At 39.6% G+C, this 17,425-nt stretch overlaps 1 protein-coding gene across 12 annotated transcripts in view; it reads right to left on the reverse strand.

The window, feature by feature from the left end:
* Positions 1 to 16,546, reverse strand: part of cacna1ea (calcium channel, voltage-dependent, R type, alpha 1E subunit a) — a 110,152-nt gene extending 93,606 nt beyond the window's left edge. For 10 of the 12 annotated variants that reach the window (XR_003985894.1, XR_003985893.1, XR_003985892.1 and 7 more), the window contains exon 1: positions 1,480 to 2,009. Coding sequence is in view for 9 of the 12 variants with exons in the window: in XM_030432715.1 (XP_030288575.1) it covers positions 1,480 to 2,009 (530 nt within the window). In the remaining 3 variants the exon portion in view is untranslated. Of the gene's footprint in view, positions 1 to 1,479; positions 2,043 to 16,427 lie in introns of those variants that run through there. The other 2 variants (XM_030432718.1, XM_030432711.1) reach the window with 1 other exon arrangement.
* Between the last annotated feature and the right edge of the window lie 879 nt (positions 16,547 to 17,425).

Here is a 17,425-nt window from a genome sequence, read left to right on the forward strand (position 1 = left end):
ACCTCAAATTACTCCTCTTATTCCTAATTCACAGTTTGTCTCATCCCCACTCATCTATTTCCCTGCATTCACTGCACCTCATCCATGTCCTATCTAACCTGCCACTTTCTCTCTGCCATCAAACTCCCCTCTGTCACTTAAGCTATAGACATAGCTTAGCATGGGATGTGGTATCCTGTTCCTGTGGTGAGGAAGGAGGGAGGGGGCACAGAGGGTGCCAACACCACAAGAGGTGAAGCCCCAGCTTCAGCAGGGAAACAGAGGGGGGCGTCACCGCTATAATCAGCTGGAAATTCCGCGCCGCGGGGCAGGAAACCAGTGAATACACACACACACACACACACACACACAGGGGCACATATACTTACACACTCATTATGCTCATTCACATGCTAGAGCATGTGAATGAGCACATACAGTAAAGTTACAGTATGCTGTTTATAACTGAATGAGCATAAGACTTTCTCAGATCCACAGAAGGATGCTCACCTGAAACATTTTTGACATTTTGGAAAATACTTAGACATGATAATGGCTTCTCAGTCATATTCACCACTAGATGGATGCTTATTGGACTACACAAAAAAAAAAAGTGTTACCCAAGTCTAAACCCACTGTGATGTCACGCAGTTGGGGACTACCGCTTTGAAGTCTCTATTGGTATTATGGCTGGTCACCTTCTTGTTTTTTTTGGAGCCAGAAGTGACCATATGGGCAAGAGGGCTGGAGCTAGGGATGGTAATCGTGATTGGATCAGACTGAGAACCTGAGGGTCACACCGTGGTAGCGACTTGACAGTGGCATCCTAAAGCATACCCAGCCTTATTGTCTACTGTGCTCTAAATTGGACCGTAAACGACTAAATGAAATTCATTCCCTTAAGCTTAAAATCCAATTAGACTTCTTTTTGAAACCAGTGGATACGCCCTCTTCTGGCCATTAGAAAGAATGCAGGTTTCAGGCACTTCGGCTCGGGCTTCACTTTCAGACCCAGAAGTTTCATCCTGATTTTTAACAGTTTATGCCATTACCCAAATTGAGGCCACAGCAAAGCTGACCATAGTATTGTTTTTAGTTGCACTCACATAGATTTGGATTAAACTTGTCTTGAACCAACATGAAATAAAGTTTTGTCCCAGTGTTGATTTCTAGCCACAAACATTCTGAGTATTACATCTTATCACAGAGAAGTTAAATAAACCAACTGGAACAGAGCAAACATAGAGCCAACATTGAAATCTAATTAAACATTGAGATATCAAAACATGTCTTTCAATGTGCAACATTATGATGTTTGTTTGGTTCTACTATATATATTTTACATGCGTGCAGCTGTTTCTGAACTTTAACAGCATCTGAAAACAGTACGGAAGAAAACTTTGGTGCTGTAGATTACATTTGGGATAAGGTTCAGAATAATTTAGTAGGTAGAAGAAAGAGCAAGCCAAGGTTCTGTATTTATATCAGCCTCATACTCACTCCCACTCCTTGCGTCGTGCCTGAGGTGTGCTTTGAATTTTATGAGCCTGGTGGGCTTTGACGATGTCCTTCTGCTCGATCAGGCCACCCCGACGTCTCTTGATCACATTGGGACTGACCGCCAAATCTCCATCCACCCCCAGCATTCCCCCTCCAACTTCAAATGTCGACCCAACATCAAGAGACAGGCCAAGACGGTTTGGATGTAGAAGAGGAGCTTGGCCAGACATGTGTGGGAGGTAGAGGGTGTCATAGCTGGTCGAGAGACTTTGGGGCTCCAGGAGGGAGTGGGACTCCGAAAACAGGCTCGAGCCTCCGGCCAGTGCTGCACGATGCTTCTGCCAGTTCTCACAGTCCACTGGGGACGAGGGAAGGACATGGTGCCTTGGGGTGCTGCTACCGCACATCGTCCCAGTACCCAGACCAACCACTGGACACTCCGGCCCCATTGGGGCTCTAGGTAGTCCCAAAGCATTGTGGTCCCCTGTCAGAGACTGAGAGCTGACTGAAGAGGAGCCCAGTTCCAGCATGGTGAGAAGGCTGCCCGGGATCTCAGCATAGTGCTGCAGCAAGGAGAGAGGAAATGAAAACACCAAGTGAGAGACACATAATATTAATGTATAAACTTTAATTGACATCAAAGATTTACACAGCAGTTGACTGTGTGGGGCTGCTCTCCAGTGTAGTTTCACTTTAACAGAGGCAGAGGCCGCACGCATTTTCAAACTCGGCCCTCATCTTGATCTCAACTACTAGTAGTGAAGACCGCTTCTGTAAAGGTCCCTGCTAGAATACATGACACCAGGCTCATGAATATGGGCCGGAGGAGAAAAGTGGGAGCACAACCCCCCCTACTTCCGGGACAGTAATTATGAACTATGGACAGTTGCTATTAACTTTTTGGATTCATCGTAGATTCAAACCAATGAGTAAAAACAACGCTATTTTTTCTTCATATGGAGCCTTCAGGAGTTTCTGCTGACAGGACAGCTGATTCTGAGAACACAGACGGACCAACAGAGGTTCAAGATGGTTTGTAGTGCACAGACCAGACAATAGCACTTAGATGCTGCTTATGTGATCCTTTTAATGTGGATTCCCAGTAAGGGAATGGCAGTGGAAAATAACTAAACAAAGAAAATTAGGTAGCCTGTTATTTCAACACTTACGCCATTTCAAGTGTACTGTAAAATTGTATACAAATACTATCATTTTTGTGAACTAAACAGACACAGATTGCAGCTTTGTGTTTCACCCATGGTGCAGATTTGATGGAGGAACATCATTCACATGCAGGTGCAGACACTCAGTTTATGCTTGGGTGTTGCATTATGGTTACTTCAGTCAAAATCCTGTAAAGATGTAGCGTCTGTGTCAGTATGAATTTGATCAGCTAACCCTTCGAGGCATTTTGCCAATGGCCCAACAGCCCTGACTGTCTTTAGTCAGTTTAAAATATTACCTCTGAGCATCAGAACCAATTAGATAAGCTGTAATGCAGCCCTCAAAACAAATAATCGTATAATCCTGCCAGTGCTGTGCTTAATGGTGCAATTAGGAAGAGGGAAGAGGAAGAGACGGAGTAATTTTTGTAAACACTTGTTCTGTTCTCAAAGAGGAGTCTAGTTTTGAGTATGTGCTAAGCAAGACATGCACACAATACATCTTATTGCTTGACATGCCACAAAGCATTCCTCCTGCTGCAGCTTTATCGAGCTCTTTAGTTAGCCGAATGATAGATTTGGGGTTTTACAGTCCCTGTGAGAGAATCAGTTGTGCAGCAACTAATTTGCGTGGTTAGGACATTGAGCAGTATAAAAGAGGATGTTGTGGAGTTGTATAGAGCATGTAAGATTAAAGGGTAAAAGCTATTTAACCATCTTGATCTTAAAATCCATCAGACTGCTGTACGTACCCTGAGAGCCTTTAATTAGACTGCTGTCGATAAGTGGACAAACTGCTATAAATGAAATACTAATGGCCAGAGATCCTCTTTAGTGGATGATGTGATGTCATCACCTGTGCAAGAAGCAGCACCTCCTTGATTTCAAGAGGTCGCCGTTAATACCTCCACATATCGGCATTTTTGCACAAACGGATGCAACTGAATAATCCTGCTTGATGAGCCAGAAGCCTTAGGATGAGAAGCTGCAAAACCAAAGTTCATATGAGAGACATTTTTCCTGGGACTTTTTTTACTAGAGCACAAATAAAACAGCATCAGTTTGACTAATTAAATTCATGAGGCAGAAAGTGAAATTTTGGGATAAAACAAATAACTGAAATGTAATCATCAAACTTTTCCTGGGGCAACGGTGGCATGGCTCAGCTCATTAGAGCTAAAATAAGCGAGCCATCTGGTCACACTGCTGATCTAAATGTTCAGGTGAGCTGCTTTAGCCACATCAAGAGTCCAAAAACAATAAATGCAAGTTCAACTGAGGAAATTTAAAAAAACTGAAAAAATGTCAAGCAAAATTATGTAGAAATCTACATTTTATGTGATTTGGCACCCCCCACAGTGCCTGAGTGTAACACCACTGTTGTATATTAAAAAATATCAGTCTGTAACAGTTTGTCAGATGTAATGTAGGTACTCACTATAAACAAAACTCATTCTGTCAAAGCAAAGACAACTGGTATGTTGAAGTAACAACGTACAGTGGGGCAAAAAAGTATTTAGTCAGCCACCAATTGTGCAAGTTCTCCCACTTAAAAAGATGAGAGAGGCCTGTAATTTTCATCATAGGTATACCTCAACTATGAGAGACAAAATGAGAAAAAAAAAATCCAGAAAATCACATTGTCTGATTTTTAAAGAATTTATTTGCAAATTATGGTGGAAAATAAGTATTTGGTCAATAACAAAAGTTCATCTCAGTACTTTGTTATATACCCTTTGTTGGCAATGACAGAGGTCAAACGTTTTCTGTAAGTCTTCACAAGGTTTTCACACACTGTTGCTGGTATTTTGGCCCATTCCTCCATGCAGATCTCCTCTAGAGCAGTGATGTTTTGGCGCTGTCGCTGGGCAACACGGACTTTCAACTCCCTCCACAGATTTTCTATGGGGTTGAGATCTGGAGACTGGCTAGGCCACTCCAGGACCTTGAAATGCTTCTTACGAAGCCACTACTTCGTTGCCCGGGCGGTGTGTTTGGGATTATTGTCATGCTGAAAGACCCAGCCACGTTTCATCTTCAATGCCCTTGCTGATGGAAGGAGGTTTTCACTCAAAATCTCACGATACATGGCCCCATTCATTCTTTCCTTTACACGGATCAGTCGTCCTGGTCCCTTTGCTGAAAAACAGCCCCAAAGCATGATGTTTCCACCCCCATGCTTCACAGTAGGTATGGTGTTCTTTGGATGCAACTCAGCATTCTTTCTCCTCCAAACACGACAAGTTGAGTTTTTACCAAAAAGTTCTATTTTGGTTTCATCTGACCATATGACATTCTCCCAAATGAGCTCAAACAGGTGCCATTAATACAGGTAACGAGTGGAGGACAGAGGAGCCTCTTAAAGAAGTTACAGGTCTGTGAGAGCCAGAAATCTTGCTTGTTTGTAGGTGACCAAATACTTATTTTACCAAGGAATTTACCAATTAATTCATTAAAAATCCTACAATGTGATTTCCTGGATTCTTTCCCCCCCCATTCTGTCTCTCATGGTTGAAGTGTACCTATGATGAAAATTACAGGCCTCTCTCATCTTTTTAAGTGGGAGAACTTGCACAATTGGTGGCTGACTAAATACTTTTTTGCCCCACTGTATGTAATGCTATGATCCGACTCTCTCACTGAAGTTACAGAGTGCAGAAACAAGTGATGGGAGGTGGAGTGGCTGAGACACTGTACCATCAACATGATTCTGAAGCTGATATTTTCAGCTAAAAAAGTTACATCATGTTGCTTTAATTTACTCATTTTAATCACAAAAATAATGATTTTTTTGGTGAACTTGAAAAAGTAATATTACCTCAGAATACAATCAAACATTGTATTTAGTATAAAAAAAATTGGCTTAGAAGGGAAATATCATACTACCATGCTTCTCACAATTTTCATCTGAGCTAATTTCTTTTCTTTATTTTTATGGAACATTAGTTTGCTTTTTTGTGATTAAACAACATGCATATAATAGACATTGCAATCACACATATGGCAAACAAAACTTTCACAACCAAGTGAGGACACCAGTATCCTCTCTGGTTGTTGTAATAATTGTAGTTGGAGTAAAACATTTTTTAACAAATACAACAACAAGATTAAGTGGCAGGGAGAATTTATAATAGCAATAATGATGATGAATGATACCAATAAAACAGAGCAGCTAAACAATGATTAAAAGAAAGAAAAGTCAATCAATAAATTAATAGAATAAACAAAAGAAAAAAACAAACAAATTTAATCTATGGTAACAAGAGATGAACAATGAGACAGTCAGACAGTAGTTGTTAAAACAGGTTTAATACCTGGATTAGGTTAATTTCCACCCCTGCCAAAGTTATTTTTAATTATTTCTTTTTATCACTACATTTATGGTCGTAGCTTTATTTGAATGACATACCCTACAATACATCATTTAATTACAAATAAATCCTTAAAGCATACTTGTACAGCGTTTCTTTTTAAGACAAACAATTAGTGATGTTTGTATAGTTTCTGATTGACATGCCCATTGTCTCTCTGGAGGGTTTAATGGTATATATAGATGAAATGACAATGCTGCTGAATATGAGCTCCCAACAGAGAAGGAAAACACCTGCTCTGCCCTCTTCCTTTTCTCCCCATGGTTTACCGAGCACTCCTAAATGTTGCCCTTAGAGTGAAACTCATTCAGAAAAGGCCAGCGAAATATATAGAAGTGAATATATATAACAATTGTCCATTATGTGAGTCCTGGCAGGAGGAGCACTGTCTGAAAAATGGCAGGAGAACCACCATTGATCCAGTGCTTACTGAATCCATTTTGCAAATTATGTTTTCAGACCGGCTGAACAGGAATGCCAACACGATTAGCTGATATATAGGGGTGTTTGAGTACAGACTGTTGGGTATGGCTATGATACTGCCAGAAAAGAGCCAAGCCATAACATGAAGAAAATTAAATTGTATCAGAAGGGTGCCATGTTCACGATCAGCTGAAATGGAATAGGCTGGTATAAATATTTAAACACCAAAACCTATTCACAGGACTATAAAGGGTAGACAAAGTGCATATCTTTAGACAAATATGGTTAGTAAAGACTTCAAGAATAGGAGTCTTATGGAAGATTAAAGCAACTAAAACAGACACAGACATGTGTTATGTCTGCATGAAGCATATATGACAATAAACCGTGACTGTATATTGCCACAAGGTTGCTCTTTGCGTCAATCCAGTTCTTATCAGCAAACAACCTGCATACTCGGATCATCTATGTTGCATTTACGTAAAGGTCATTTAGACTGTGCTTATATGTGCATGCCATATGTAACCTACAGTATATTCAATACTGAGGCCCTCCCTTGACCTGTTTATAGTCGTCTACCATCTGCTAGTGAGATCCACACAATGAGATAAGAAAAACAGACATAAACTGAACCTTATGGGACGAGTTTAGATCCTGTTTGGGTCACACACAAGGAAGAATTTGTTACTAACAGTTACAGTTGACTTGCATATAAATGTTTTATTTATGTCGTTGGACATATATAAATATATTTTGTTTATGGCACATACTTTATTTACTTTACTTAAGGCACATATGTTTACTTAAGGCACACATCTTTATCTCTACTTCCTTTAGTACTTCTACTTCAAGATGTGTATATGCAAAGGTAGATAAACATATATGCTAGTTGTCACATATCATAATTTCATGTACACAGTTTTTACAGTTATTTTTATATTTGAGTACTTTATTTGTAGAACTTCTATTATTTCTCTTGTTGTATTATCTTACTCTATTTGAATCTGGTTTGTATCTATGGAGTGTACGTTTCTATTCTAGAAGGAGCAACTGTAACGTATGAAATGTATCCTACAGAGATCAATAGTGTATTTCTGATTCTGATTACTAATATATAAATACATACATTACCCATCTTTTCACATTATTACCTACACCATATCAACCTAATTGTCCTGTTTATTCTTTACTTAATTTCTTCAACTTTGTTGTTCTTCGTCTTAGCTGCTATGTCTACCCCTTTGTATGTACATCAAGAGAAAATGAGTCATAGTCCTTGTATGATTAATCATACTTGGCTGAAAAAGCAGACTCACATTCTATTCATCAAAACTTTAGAAAATACACTTGTTTCTTTTCTTCTCGAGAGTTAGGTAAGAAAATCACTCATACCTGTCTGTTAAATTTACAAAAACAAAACAAAACAAAAAATGCTGTTAATTTTGCACTACATCATGTAAATATGTATATATGTCTATTTATTTCCCTTTTTAATTTTATTGCTTATTTTTGCTATTGTTTCTGTTCTTATAATATGTTTCTGTTTTTGTAATATTCTGTCGCTGCTGTGACAAACAAATTTAGACATTAAAGGATTTCTGATTCTGATTCTGATAAATATGAAATATATACTATAATATATTGGAAACTCCCGGCTCTTTCCAAAGGTGATAAAATCCATCTACCAGCACCTCCCAAGCCCATAAACAAGTTGAATCTGGTCTTCTACGTGGTCTTTAAAGGTGCCGGTGGGATGGACTTTTTTTAAGAACAGCCAGGAAAAGACTGCATGTAATGTCGAGATTCATCACACCAAGTCTGTAATTCTTCATATAATTAGCAACTCTCAAACTTCAACGAGGAGAATTTCCCCACAGCAGGTATGAGGAGAAGAACTGTAACATTAGGCGAAGATAACAGCTCATATTTTTGAAAAACCTTCACACTCCCTCATGCAATCATTATCACTACCATTAGTGCAACCAGACCCAACCCACCAGTCCAAAGACCTTCACCACAGATCTCTAAAAAAACACCCACACTTCACATCATCAAGGCTCAGCTGCTTTCTCTGTGGCTGCCTAGACACAATTATCAAAACCATAGTGCCATGGAAATTGACTGTGGTTTGATATACTTCCCCTTATTAGCTTTTAAGAGGCTGGTTGTTGATTAGCTTTAGTCACCAAGCTTTCATACTGCTATCATCTGAAATTGTTCTCAAACATCTAATGTGTCAGTCACAGCTGTGTGGTGTCTTTGCCTTTACTTAGGCTGGATAAAAGCAGCAGTGTATGTGAGTCACTGACTAAATCTGAATCACAATATTAGAGAGGCCAAGTTGCTTGGACAGCCAGGTGTCTGGAAGGTTACTAATGAGGAATGAAGAGGAGGCTGAGGCAGGCGAGGAAGCTTTTCACACCTGCTGCCCCCAGCAGCCCACGCAACTGCCTGATTTCACATCGTATCTCGCTTTCAACCTGGACGTCAACCGGCTGAATCGCCAAACATGTGTCAGGATATGTTATGTCACCTGAACCTCCTCTAATGGCCGATGAGTTTGAAAGGAAATCGGGCGTAAAATCTGAGCCAGCTGAAAATAACTGTCATGTTTGTACAAGGCGCATGAGATTCAACTGCACTGTTAGGAAATCTTGAGAGCTGCTTAAAGGGTAACACATTTTTTTGTTTTACACATTAAAGTGGGTTTACAATTGGCGTACTACCACTTCATATGTGAAAAAAGTAGTATAAAGCCCTTTTTGGCTCCAGAGAAAGCCGCATGTAATCTGAAAAATTGTCTCCAGTGATGTCTCCGAGTGGCTAAGTTGCATTGTGGGTAATGTAGGCATCAAGTTTTGAGGATGTGCATAAAGAAAGGCTATCTGTTGTTCTACTGTATCGATTTAAAACATTTTTCAAAGTTGTCCATCATGAGTCCAACAGTGTTATAGTTGTGCAATGCTTGACCAGTGGACTTTTCTAAACCTGTTGCCTACATTACCCACAATGCATGAGGACAAAGGACAATATTTGGTATACACATATGGTGCAAGTGAGTCAAATGTATGGTATTCAATCATTTTTTTTGTTGCTGTGAGTTCTTTTGCAGTTTCCTTTGCCTTGTACATACAGCAAAATGAACTGCATAGACAGTTCATCCAGGAGAGACATTAAGACATGCAGTACATGAATGTGCAAATGTCCCCTTATTTTTCTCTTGCTCAGCTAGTGTTTTACTTTGAGCAATGTCTCCCTCAAAATACAGCGGCTGCAAATTACCGTTCTGTATTATATAGAGTGCATTAGGCAGTGCCAATGTCTACATTTTAAATTTACAACTTTCTATTACACACCATGGTGCATTAAAGCGACCAAATGGGAGCAACAAATATGCAAATGTATAGCATGTGATAGGATAATATATATAAAGCTTATCTGGATACAGCGTCAAGGCTCAACAAACAAAGAGACAAAAAACTTGGATGATATTTCTACACACTAGGGGTTTTTTTTTTTACTGCTAATTATCGTATCTAATTATAGAGGATGTCATTCACTGTACAAATTGTAAAGCCCATGATTTTAGGATATATTAATAAAATGTATTTGATTTAATTTGATTTGATTCTGACTAACACGACCACATCTAGAGCAGTAACTCTCAATCCTGTTCCTGGTGGCTCCCCGTCCTGCATGTTTCAGATGTTTCCCTGCTCTGACAAACCTTATTCTGATGAATGGGCTGTGTTCAGGCTTCAGCAGAACTTAATGACGAACTGATTATTTGAATCTAGGATGTAGCGGGAAAAAGCGTAAATAAGCACATGGACAATGCCGACAGGCTGATGTATAGCAGATTTACAACACAGGTCATCAGTGTTACCACTGTAATTCATGTTTCAGGTGTTTGCTGGTACACCAAAGTGCGGGACAAATTAAATTTTGACCCGATGATGGCATTTGAAGTTGCCCCACGTGAAGTAAGAAAGAAGTGAACCTTTATGTCCAATCACACTGTCAATGGTTGAGTTGTATTGTGGGTAACAGAGGCCAAAGTGTTTGACAAAATAATGTGTGAATTTTGTGTAGAATCCTTTTTTTCTTGCTTTTTTTCTCCTCTTTCTCTCTTTCCCTTCCCCTTAATAATTTTATATTTCTCATTTGAATAGATGGAGGGAGCTCTTCTGAGAGTTTTTTGAACCTGTCCATCACATATTTTGTTGCGTCTGTGTATTTAATTTTTTGTTATTTGTATAAATGTAAACCAATAAAAGCAACAACAAAAAAAGTATGAAACAAAACACAAGATCTGAGTCCAACAGTGCGTCAGGAGAACAATGCTAAATCAATGCTGAACTTTTTCAACGATCACTAAAGTTATTACAGTTTATCCGGAGAGAAATATAAATATCTGTGCCAAATTTAATGGCAATTCATCAAGTTGATGAGACATTTCGCTTTTGAGATCACGAATGTCATTATGACACATTGTTTGGGAGCCATGAATGAACGAGGTTATACACATTTTTCATCCAGTCATTAAGATAATTCGGTCAGAACCAAAATATCAAGGTAACAAGCAAATAACAAAATGTCAACACCTGTACTCTGACTATCGAGCACAAACTCATTCAGCTCCTCCTATGTCTCATCCAAAACTGACGCACATGATTTTTTTTCCAAAACACTGAGTATTTGCAAGAGTGCATCCCCCACTGACACAATAATAACTGATGAAGGATAAAAGGATAACAGCTAAACCAGAAAACAAGTTTCCACTGCACCTCTCCAGCACAGTGTATTCCGCCCACGGCCATGTCCTTCTATTGTTTCCTCTATTATTACCTCATCTTGTCTCGATCTGGAAAAATGTGAATGTATTTAATGGCATAGACAACCTACACATTGTCCACACAGATAAAACACTTCCTGAAGATGTGTTAAGGGGAATACAGAGCATGTTTTGCTTATCCCGTACGCTGAAAATTCCCTTTTGTCCATTTTTTCCATCATTCTGTGTCCTTCCACTCTGACCCATTATTCTGCGACAACAGCCGACCTTCTATATGGAGTTTATTAAAATTTCATACTATAATTATGTAAGTATTATTCCATTTACACTGAATGGCCTCAGTTTGAATAGATTGACTAGTTTAATCAAGCCTGAGTCACAGTGGACATACACGGTAACTCAACTTGTGGATTAGTTCACAGTGTTATCATTCACATTTGGCCTTTTAATGGACATGAACTGAATATTGTAAACTTATATGTGACGTATCATTTTCAATTCATGGTATTTAAGAGTCATACCTGCTTCAGCAGAGAAAGTAACGCTGACATTTTTCTGCTTTGTGCTTGTTGTTTTTTATTATTTATTTTGTCAGGCCTTTTGTCTTTTACTGCAGCCAGGTAAACCATGGCTGCAGCCTTCAGATGATGAAAAAACACTTCTCAAAGGGATCCTACTGCTGTGATGACCTTCCAGGAAAGACCATTACTCAACACAGCTGACACATCAGATCAGTAATGATCAACACTTCTAATAGACCCACCACACTGTTGTGTCACTGGAAGGTAAAGTAACCTCATGGGGATCAGCTGGAAGGTAGGGAGCTGTAATAAGGTGGTAGATGACGCATAACCTCAGCCCAGTGCTGTAATGATTATTTTATAATATGATACTGAAACATGCAAGAGAATGTGTGGAAGTAATACAAGAAAATAACACAAGTGGAAATATCTAATACTCAGTGCAGAGCAGGGTAAAAGCCATTAAAAAGCATCAATCATCTGCTTCTGTTTGTTTTTAAGGTCTTGAATTCGGTGTTGTTGAAATAGTGGACTATTTTTCAAACAAGAGGGCTTTGGGGGAACAAGTCGGTGAAAATGTACAGTACACTCTGATATGTGAACGTCTCGTAAAATTTCAATGATGTTTAGATGTTTGGTGAAAAAGGAGGCAAGGAAAGATTTCTGACTGGTAGTCCATAAAATTGAATAACCTAATGTTATAAATATCAAATAATTACATTAACCGGGAATTTAATTCTGTGGAAAGGAATTGTCAGAGAATAAAGTCCTAAAGAAAATTAAACATTTTTTTCCTAAAATCAGAGCTGAGGTGAAACAACCCTGTGTTTGAAAATGACGCAAAACATATAAATATAATGAACCCTGATTTTACTGGTTCTGATGTGTGTGAAGAATGTGAGACATGTGGTGGTATATATCTACCTACAAAGCAGGAAATCTCTGTCAGTCTGTGATTCGCATACCTCGAGAACTGTTTTTCTGATCTACTTTATACTACGCAGGCTTGTTGCTGAACACCCAGGGAAGTGCGGTGTCGAATTTGGTGCAATTTCGACACGCAACACGTTCAATATAAATACATTTTGAATAAACAGCCAACACCACTCTTTGCAACATCAGAGGCATGGCTTTTGTGCTTTGGCTTCATGGCTCTTTAGACTGAAGATGGAGATTAGTGTGTTGCAACAAATTGGTTCAAGTTTTTGTCAACAGCATGCAGTATTCTGGCTAACATTAGCCTAAGGGGCTAGCATGCTCACGATCACTCAGCTGCTCTGAGATGCACTGATTTGTTGTTGTGGTCTGGGTCTAATCATCGAAATTCAAATCATTATTATAAAATAAGTGATCATATAAGGGCAGCCCCAATAAGTCTGTGAGCAGCTCAGGAGGTTTAAGACTGGATCTGTTATCAGATAATCTCTGATGAACAGCATGTATTGAACAGGCCCTGCATTAATATATGTTAATCTTGTGAACTGTGAAAAGTAGTCGCAACAATAGAAATCTGTTGGACTCTGTTACTCAGATCCAAAGTCAAGCTCAATACGACTGAGCACAGTGTCATAATATTACATTGCTGTCATTAAATCTTTACCTGTAAACTGAAACAGATTCAGCCAACTAAAACAAATCACACTGATGTAGCGCATAAGCTGAAGCAAAGTTTGGACCACAAAACTGGAAAGTTTGATCACAGCTGCAGCCATGTTTTCTATCAAAGCAGCTTTGAGCAATAACTCAAAGCAAGGTCACTTGTTCCTGACAGCAGCAGCATTGGAGTGGGAGGCAAAATACATAAAATAAATGCATTTGCTAGTGATTTTTGACAAAGATGTGGTCACATTAATAGAAAAAAAAATCTGCCCAAAGCCATGACACTTCGTGAGGCACTCAGGGTTCTTTGTGAGACCGGAGGTTCCATCAAGAGTAATTTCTTTCCAAACAGCCCGTTTTGAAAGAACTAGTTCCTCAAGGTTTGCTTAACATGTTGGTATTAAAACTCACTTTGACCTGTTCCCCCGAGACCTACACAGCCTCTCCTGCCCTGTTGGTTTATACTCAAAGATTCTATCCATCATTTCTCCAAGGTTTTTAAATAAATGTTTTTTTTACTTATTAAACATTTGTAAATGTTTTCTCAATTTAAACATTGGTAATTGTAACATAACATACCCTCTTTTGACTGAGGCGGTTCAGGTGCTGGTTTGGAACCAATGCTTACTCTGGAACTAGTGCTTTGTGTCTCGACATCCATAGAACTGGCTCCAGGCCAGGGAAACTGGTTCCAGAGTGGCACCAACACTTGCAAGAACAAAGAACCGCTTACGTCAGGGGCTGTGGGCGAGGTTATCGTGACAAAGGACCAAACCTTTTACGACTGCCATCTTTAAACCACAGCTAGTGAAGCGCGTTCTAACTTATCCATGGGAGAAAACATGAAAGACTTTGACTGTTTCCACTAATCAAAGCAGCATTGGTCTGAAGACCAGTCATGTTTGAAAGCCAATGTAGGTAAGTAAAGTCAACAGCCACACTTGTAAAGAGTCAGTGTAGTCCACCATAGTTGTTCCTAGCAATGCTGGGAAAAGCAACCTTGTTCTTCAGAAGTTCACATGTTAGCCAATCTCTGAACCAGAACTAGCCCCAGCCCAGAGCCAGCACTTGGTTGACTTTGGTTCAAAGACTGTATAAAAGGGTTCCAGGAGACCTTTACAACTAAAAGGGGTTCTCCTACAAGCCAAGTAACCATGTATGGTTCTAGTTAGCACTTGTAATTACATTAGAATGTAGTTTACATTCACCAGCAGTATTTTTGATCCCCCACAAACTATCAGCAGAACCTAATATCAAAGATTGATTAAGATAAAATTGATTCCTTTTGTCCTTGGTGAATTCTTATCAATAACCCACTTCAATCTCTTCAAACCATAAACTCACATTAAGCATTTCTGAGGGCTCCCAGCTCTGTTGTTATTAATGCATTGAAGGATTTATCTGTTTTTGGATGCATTCGATTGTGGACGCACTCCACATACATATTTATTTGACAACAGTTTGACATTAAGGCTGTCAGAATGCGGTGAAACATTCAAGTGCATATAAAAGATTGTATTAATCATCTTTGCAAGTGGTGAATCACAATTATTCAGTATTATAAATATATGTACTGTCGGTGGTCCAAGACACACGCAGCTTGTTTCAGTTCAAGAGGTACAGGCATGTTCAGTTTTACGATGAATAGAGGCACTAATTTATACACCATGAAAACCAATTTGTACCCCTTCCAAGAGGAGTGATGTTATTCAATCGAGACAATAAGAGCACTTGATGAGAATAGATGAACAAAAGACAATAAGAGGAGAATGTAGTTAAACTCGATTTGGGGAGCTAAGTGACTAATGTTAATGTGATGAAATAATTAAAAAGGCCCTCCAGAGAATGAGAATTGATCAGTCAACATCCTCATTTAGAAGAAGATCACCTGATTAGCTCTTCGTATTCTGCGACTAAACCTGGTCTGGGTTTTGTAGGAGAAGGCATGTCAGAACTTCGGCTAAAAGTAAGAGGTGTCGTGATGAAATCAACCAGCAACACAGTGATTGCCTCCAGCAGCCTGTCATCTATAACACAAACTATGATTATCACAACCCTCTTTCTTTACTGTCAAACTCCTATGGCATGAGAAAACAGGCTGTTGTGCTACTTCTGATGAATTAGTTTATCTAATCATTGCACGCCTTAATGAGAGTTCATTTTTCAAGAAGATCAAGAAGATAACATTAATGAAGTCCTGGGTCAGAGAAGGACAAACAGCCAGGGTGACAGATGGATGACACAAGAAAATCGAGGCATTTAAGTATCCAGCCACCCTTAGCAACTTGTCAGACACGCACTTCTTTTCTATTAACTGTAGTAAATGTAGTCTCGATTTTCTCATCTTTAATTAATTCCTCTCTCCTTGAGTTAATGATCGCGGCCTCGGAGATTGAACTGGGGAGATTTTTCTTCTCCGACACTTTAAATTTTATCATTATCAGGTCTGGGCCCACTCGGTAATTAGCATAACCTAATTCACGTGGCCCTTACACTGACACCTGCACTGTCACTCAGAGCAACACACTAATTACAAAGATTTGAATCTTCTTCTGTCAGGTAAGGACACCTGCCTCCTGCCTCATCCTGTTGCACTGCTACCAGCCAAAGTGAGGAGAAAATAGTGCTCTGTCACAGTCTGCTAGATTGCTAATTTGCTGATTTTTTTTGTATGCTCATTAAGTATACAACAAGCCAAGGTGTTGGAGCTGAAATTAAAAGCTTCATGTCGAACACTGAGGAAATAAAAGACATGCACCTGCCCCACACAGTCTCCTGGACACAGACGAGTCAAAAGGCAAAACACAAAAAACATTAATTACTGTTGAATTACAGTGTCAATAAACATGCTTTTCAATAAAACAAAGCTGCAAACTGTACGTGTTTCAAGTAACACAAAAGCCTCACAGCCCCTTTTGATGAGCATTATCAATGAAAACTCCTTGTGGATCTCTGCACCCTGATCCTCATGGTGGCACACAAACAGAGCCTCTGCCAAAAAGCAAAACGCTTCAGTTGTCAGACAGATGAATAAATAACACCTGTTAGAACATGTGGACTGCGCGGGATTACTCACCTAAAAAGAGAGAACTCCTTTCCATGTCGTTCACCTTTCCAAGGAAAAATAGAAATGTGGCAGCAGATACGACCACGTCTGCTGTACTACCCCCCTGCCAGTACAGAGAGAGAGGGAGGGAGGAAAGGAGGGAGAGAGAGTGAAAGGGAGAGGGGGGAGAGAGGAAGGAAGAGTGAGTGAGAGAGAGGGAGGGAGGGAGGGAGAGAGAGAGAGAGAGAGCCAGGGGGAATCAGGTGGATTGGAGCAGTTTCCAGATGCATCACCTTTTATTGACCGGAGCCGAAAAACAATTAACACTCCTTAATTTAGGAAACCTTAATGAAATGTTCGTGTGATCGTGAGTTCGGTTCCACGTGAGCATGAAGCTGGATGGAGCTCTCACACAGCTCAGCGCAGGTAACCTACTTGTTGCCTGCTGCGTGGTCAAACAAGCAGCTCATAACCTGGAAACCTGGGTCTCCGGCTCCAGGCTGCCGCAGTTTATATGTTTATGGCCCCCCTGTTAACAGAGAGCACACTCACATCTTCTCATCAAACTATTCCCCCCGTTTTTACTATGTGCACACTCCATTTGTTGCTATAGGGACCGATAAATGAGAAGTCAACCCACAAAAGAAAAACATAAAGAATGAAGCAATAGCTTGAGATGAAGAATGACTCAAATGACCTGGACTCGGGGTTAGTGGGCAAAATTGTATGTAATTAGTTTATTTATTTTCATGACTGACTGAAGCGTTTTAAGTGACGCGCTGCAGCAGTTTGGCTGTATTTGAGTCTGAATGTCTCGGTGTGTGATACACAATCAAACCGCAGGATGGCAGTAAACGCATATAAATTGAATTGATAAAGTAATGTCTGCTGTATGTCCGGCCAGACCCTTCGAACCAACCAATGATTTTTACTCAGATGACCTCTGCATGAATGTTGGCCCATTAAAAAAGAATTTCATATTCAAACAGCTCTAACCTCAGACAAGTTTACTGTCTTTAACAGTTAAC

Source organism: Sparus aurata, chromosome 11, assembly GCF_900880675.1.
Source record: "Sparus aurata chromosome 11, fSpaAur1.1, whole genome shotgun sequence".
Lineage (NCBI taxonomy): Eukaryota > Metazoa > Chordata > Actinopteri > Spariformes > Sparidae > Sparus > Sparus aurata.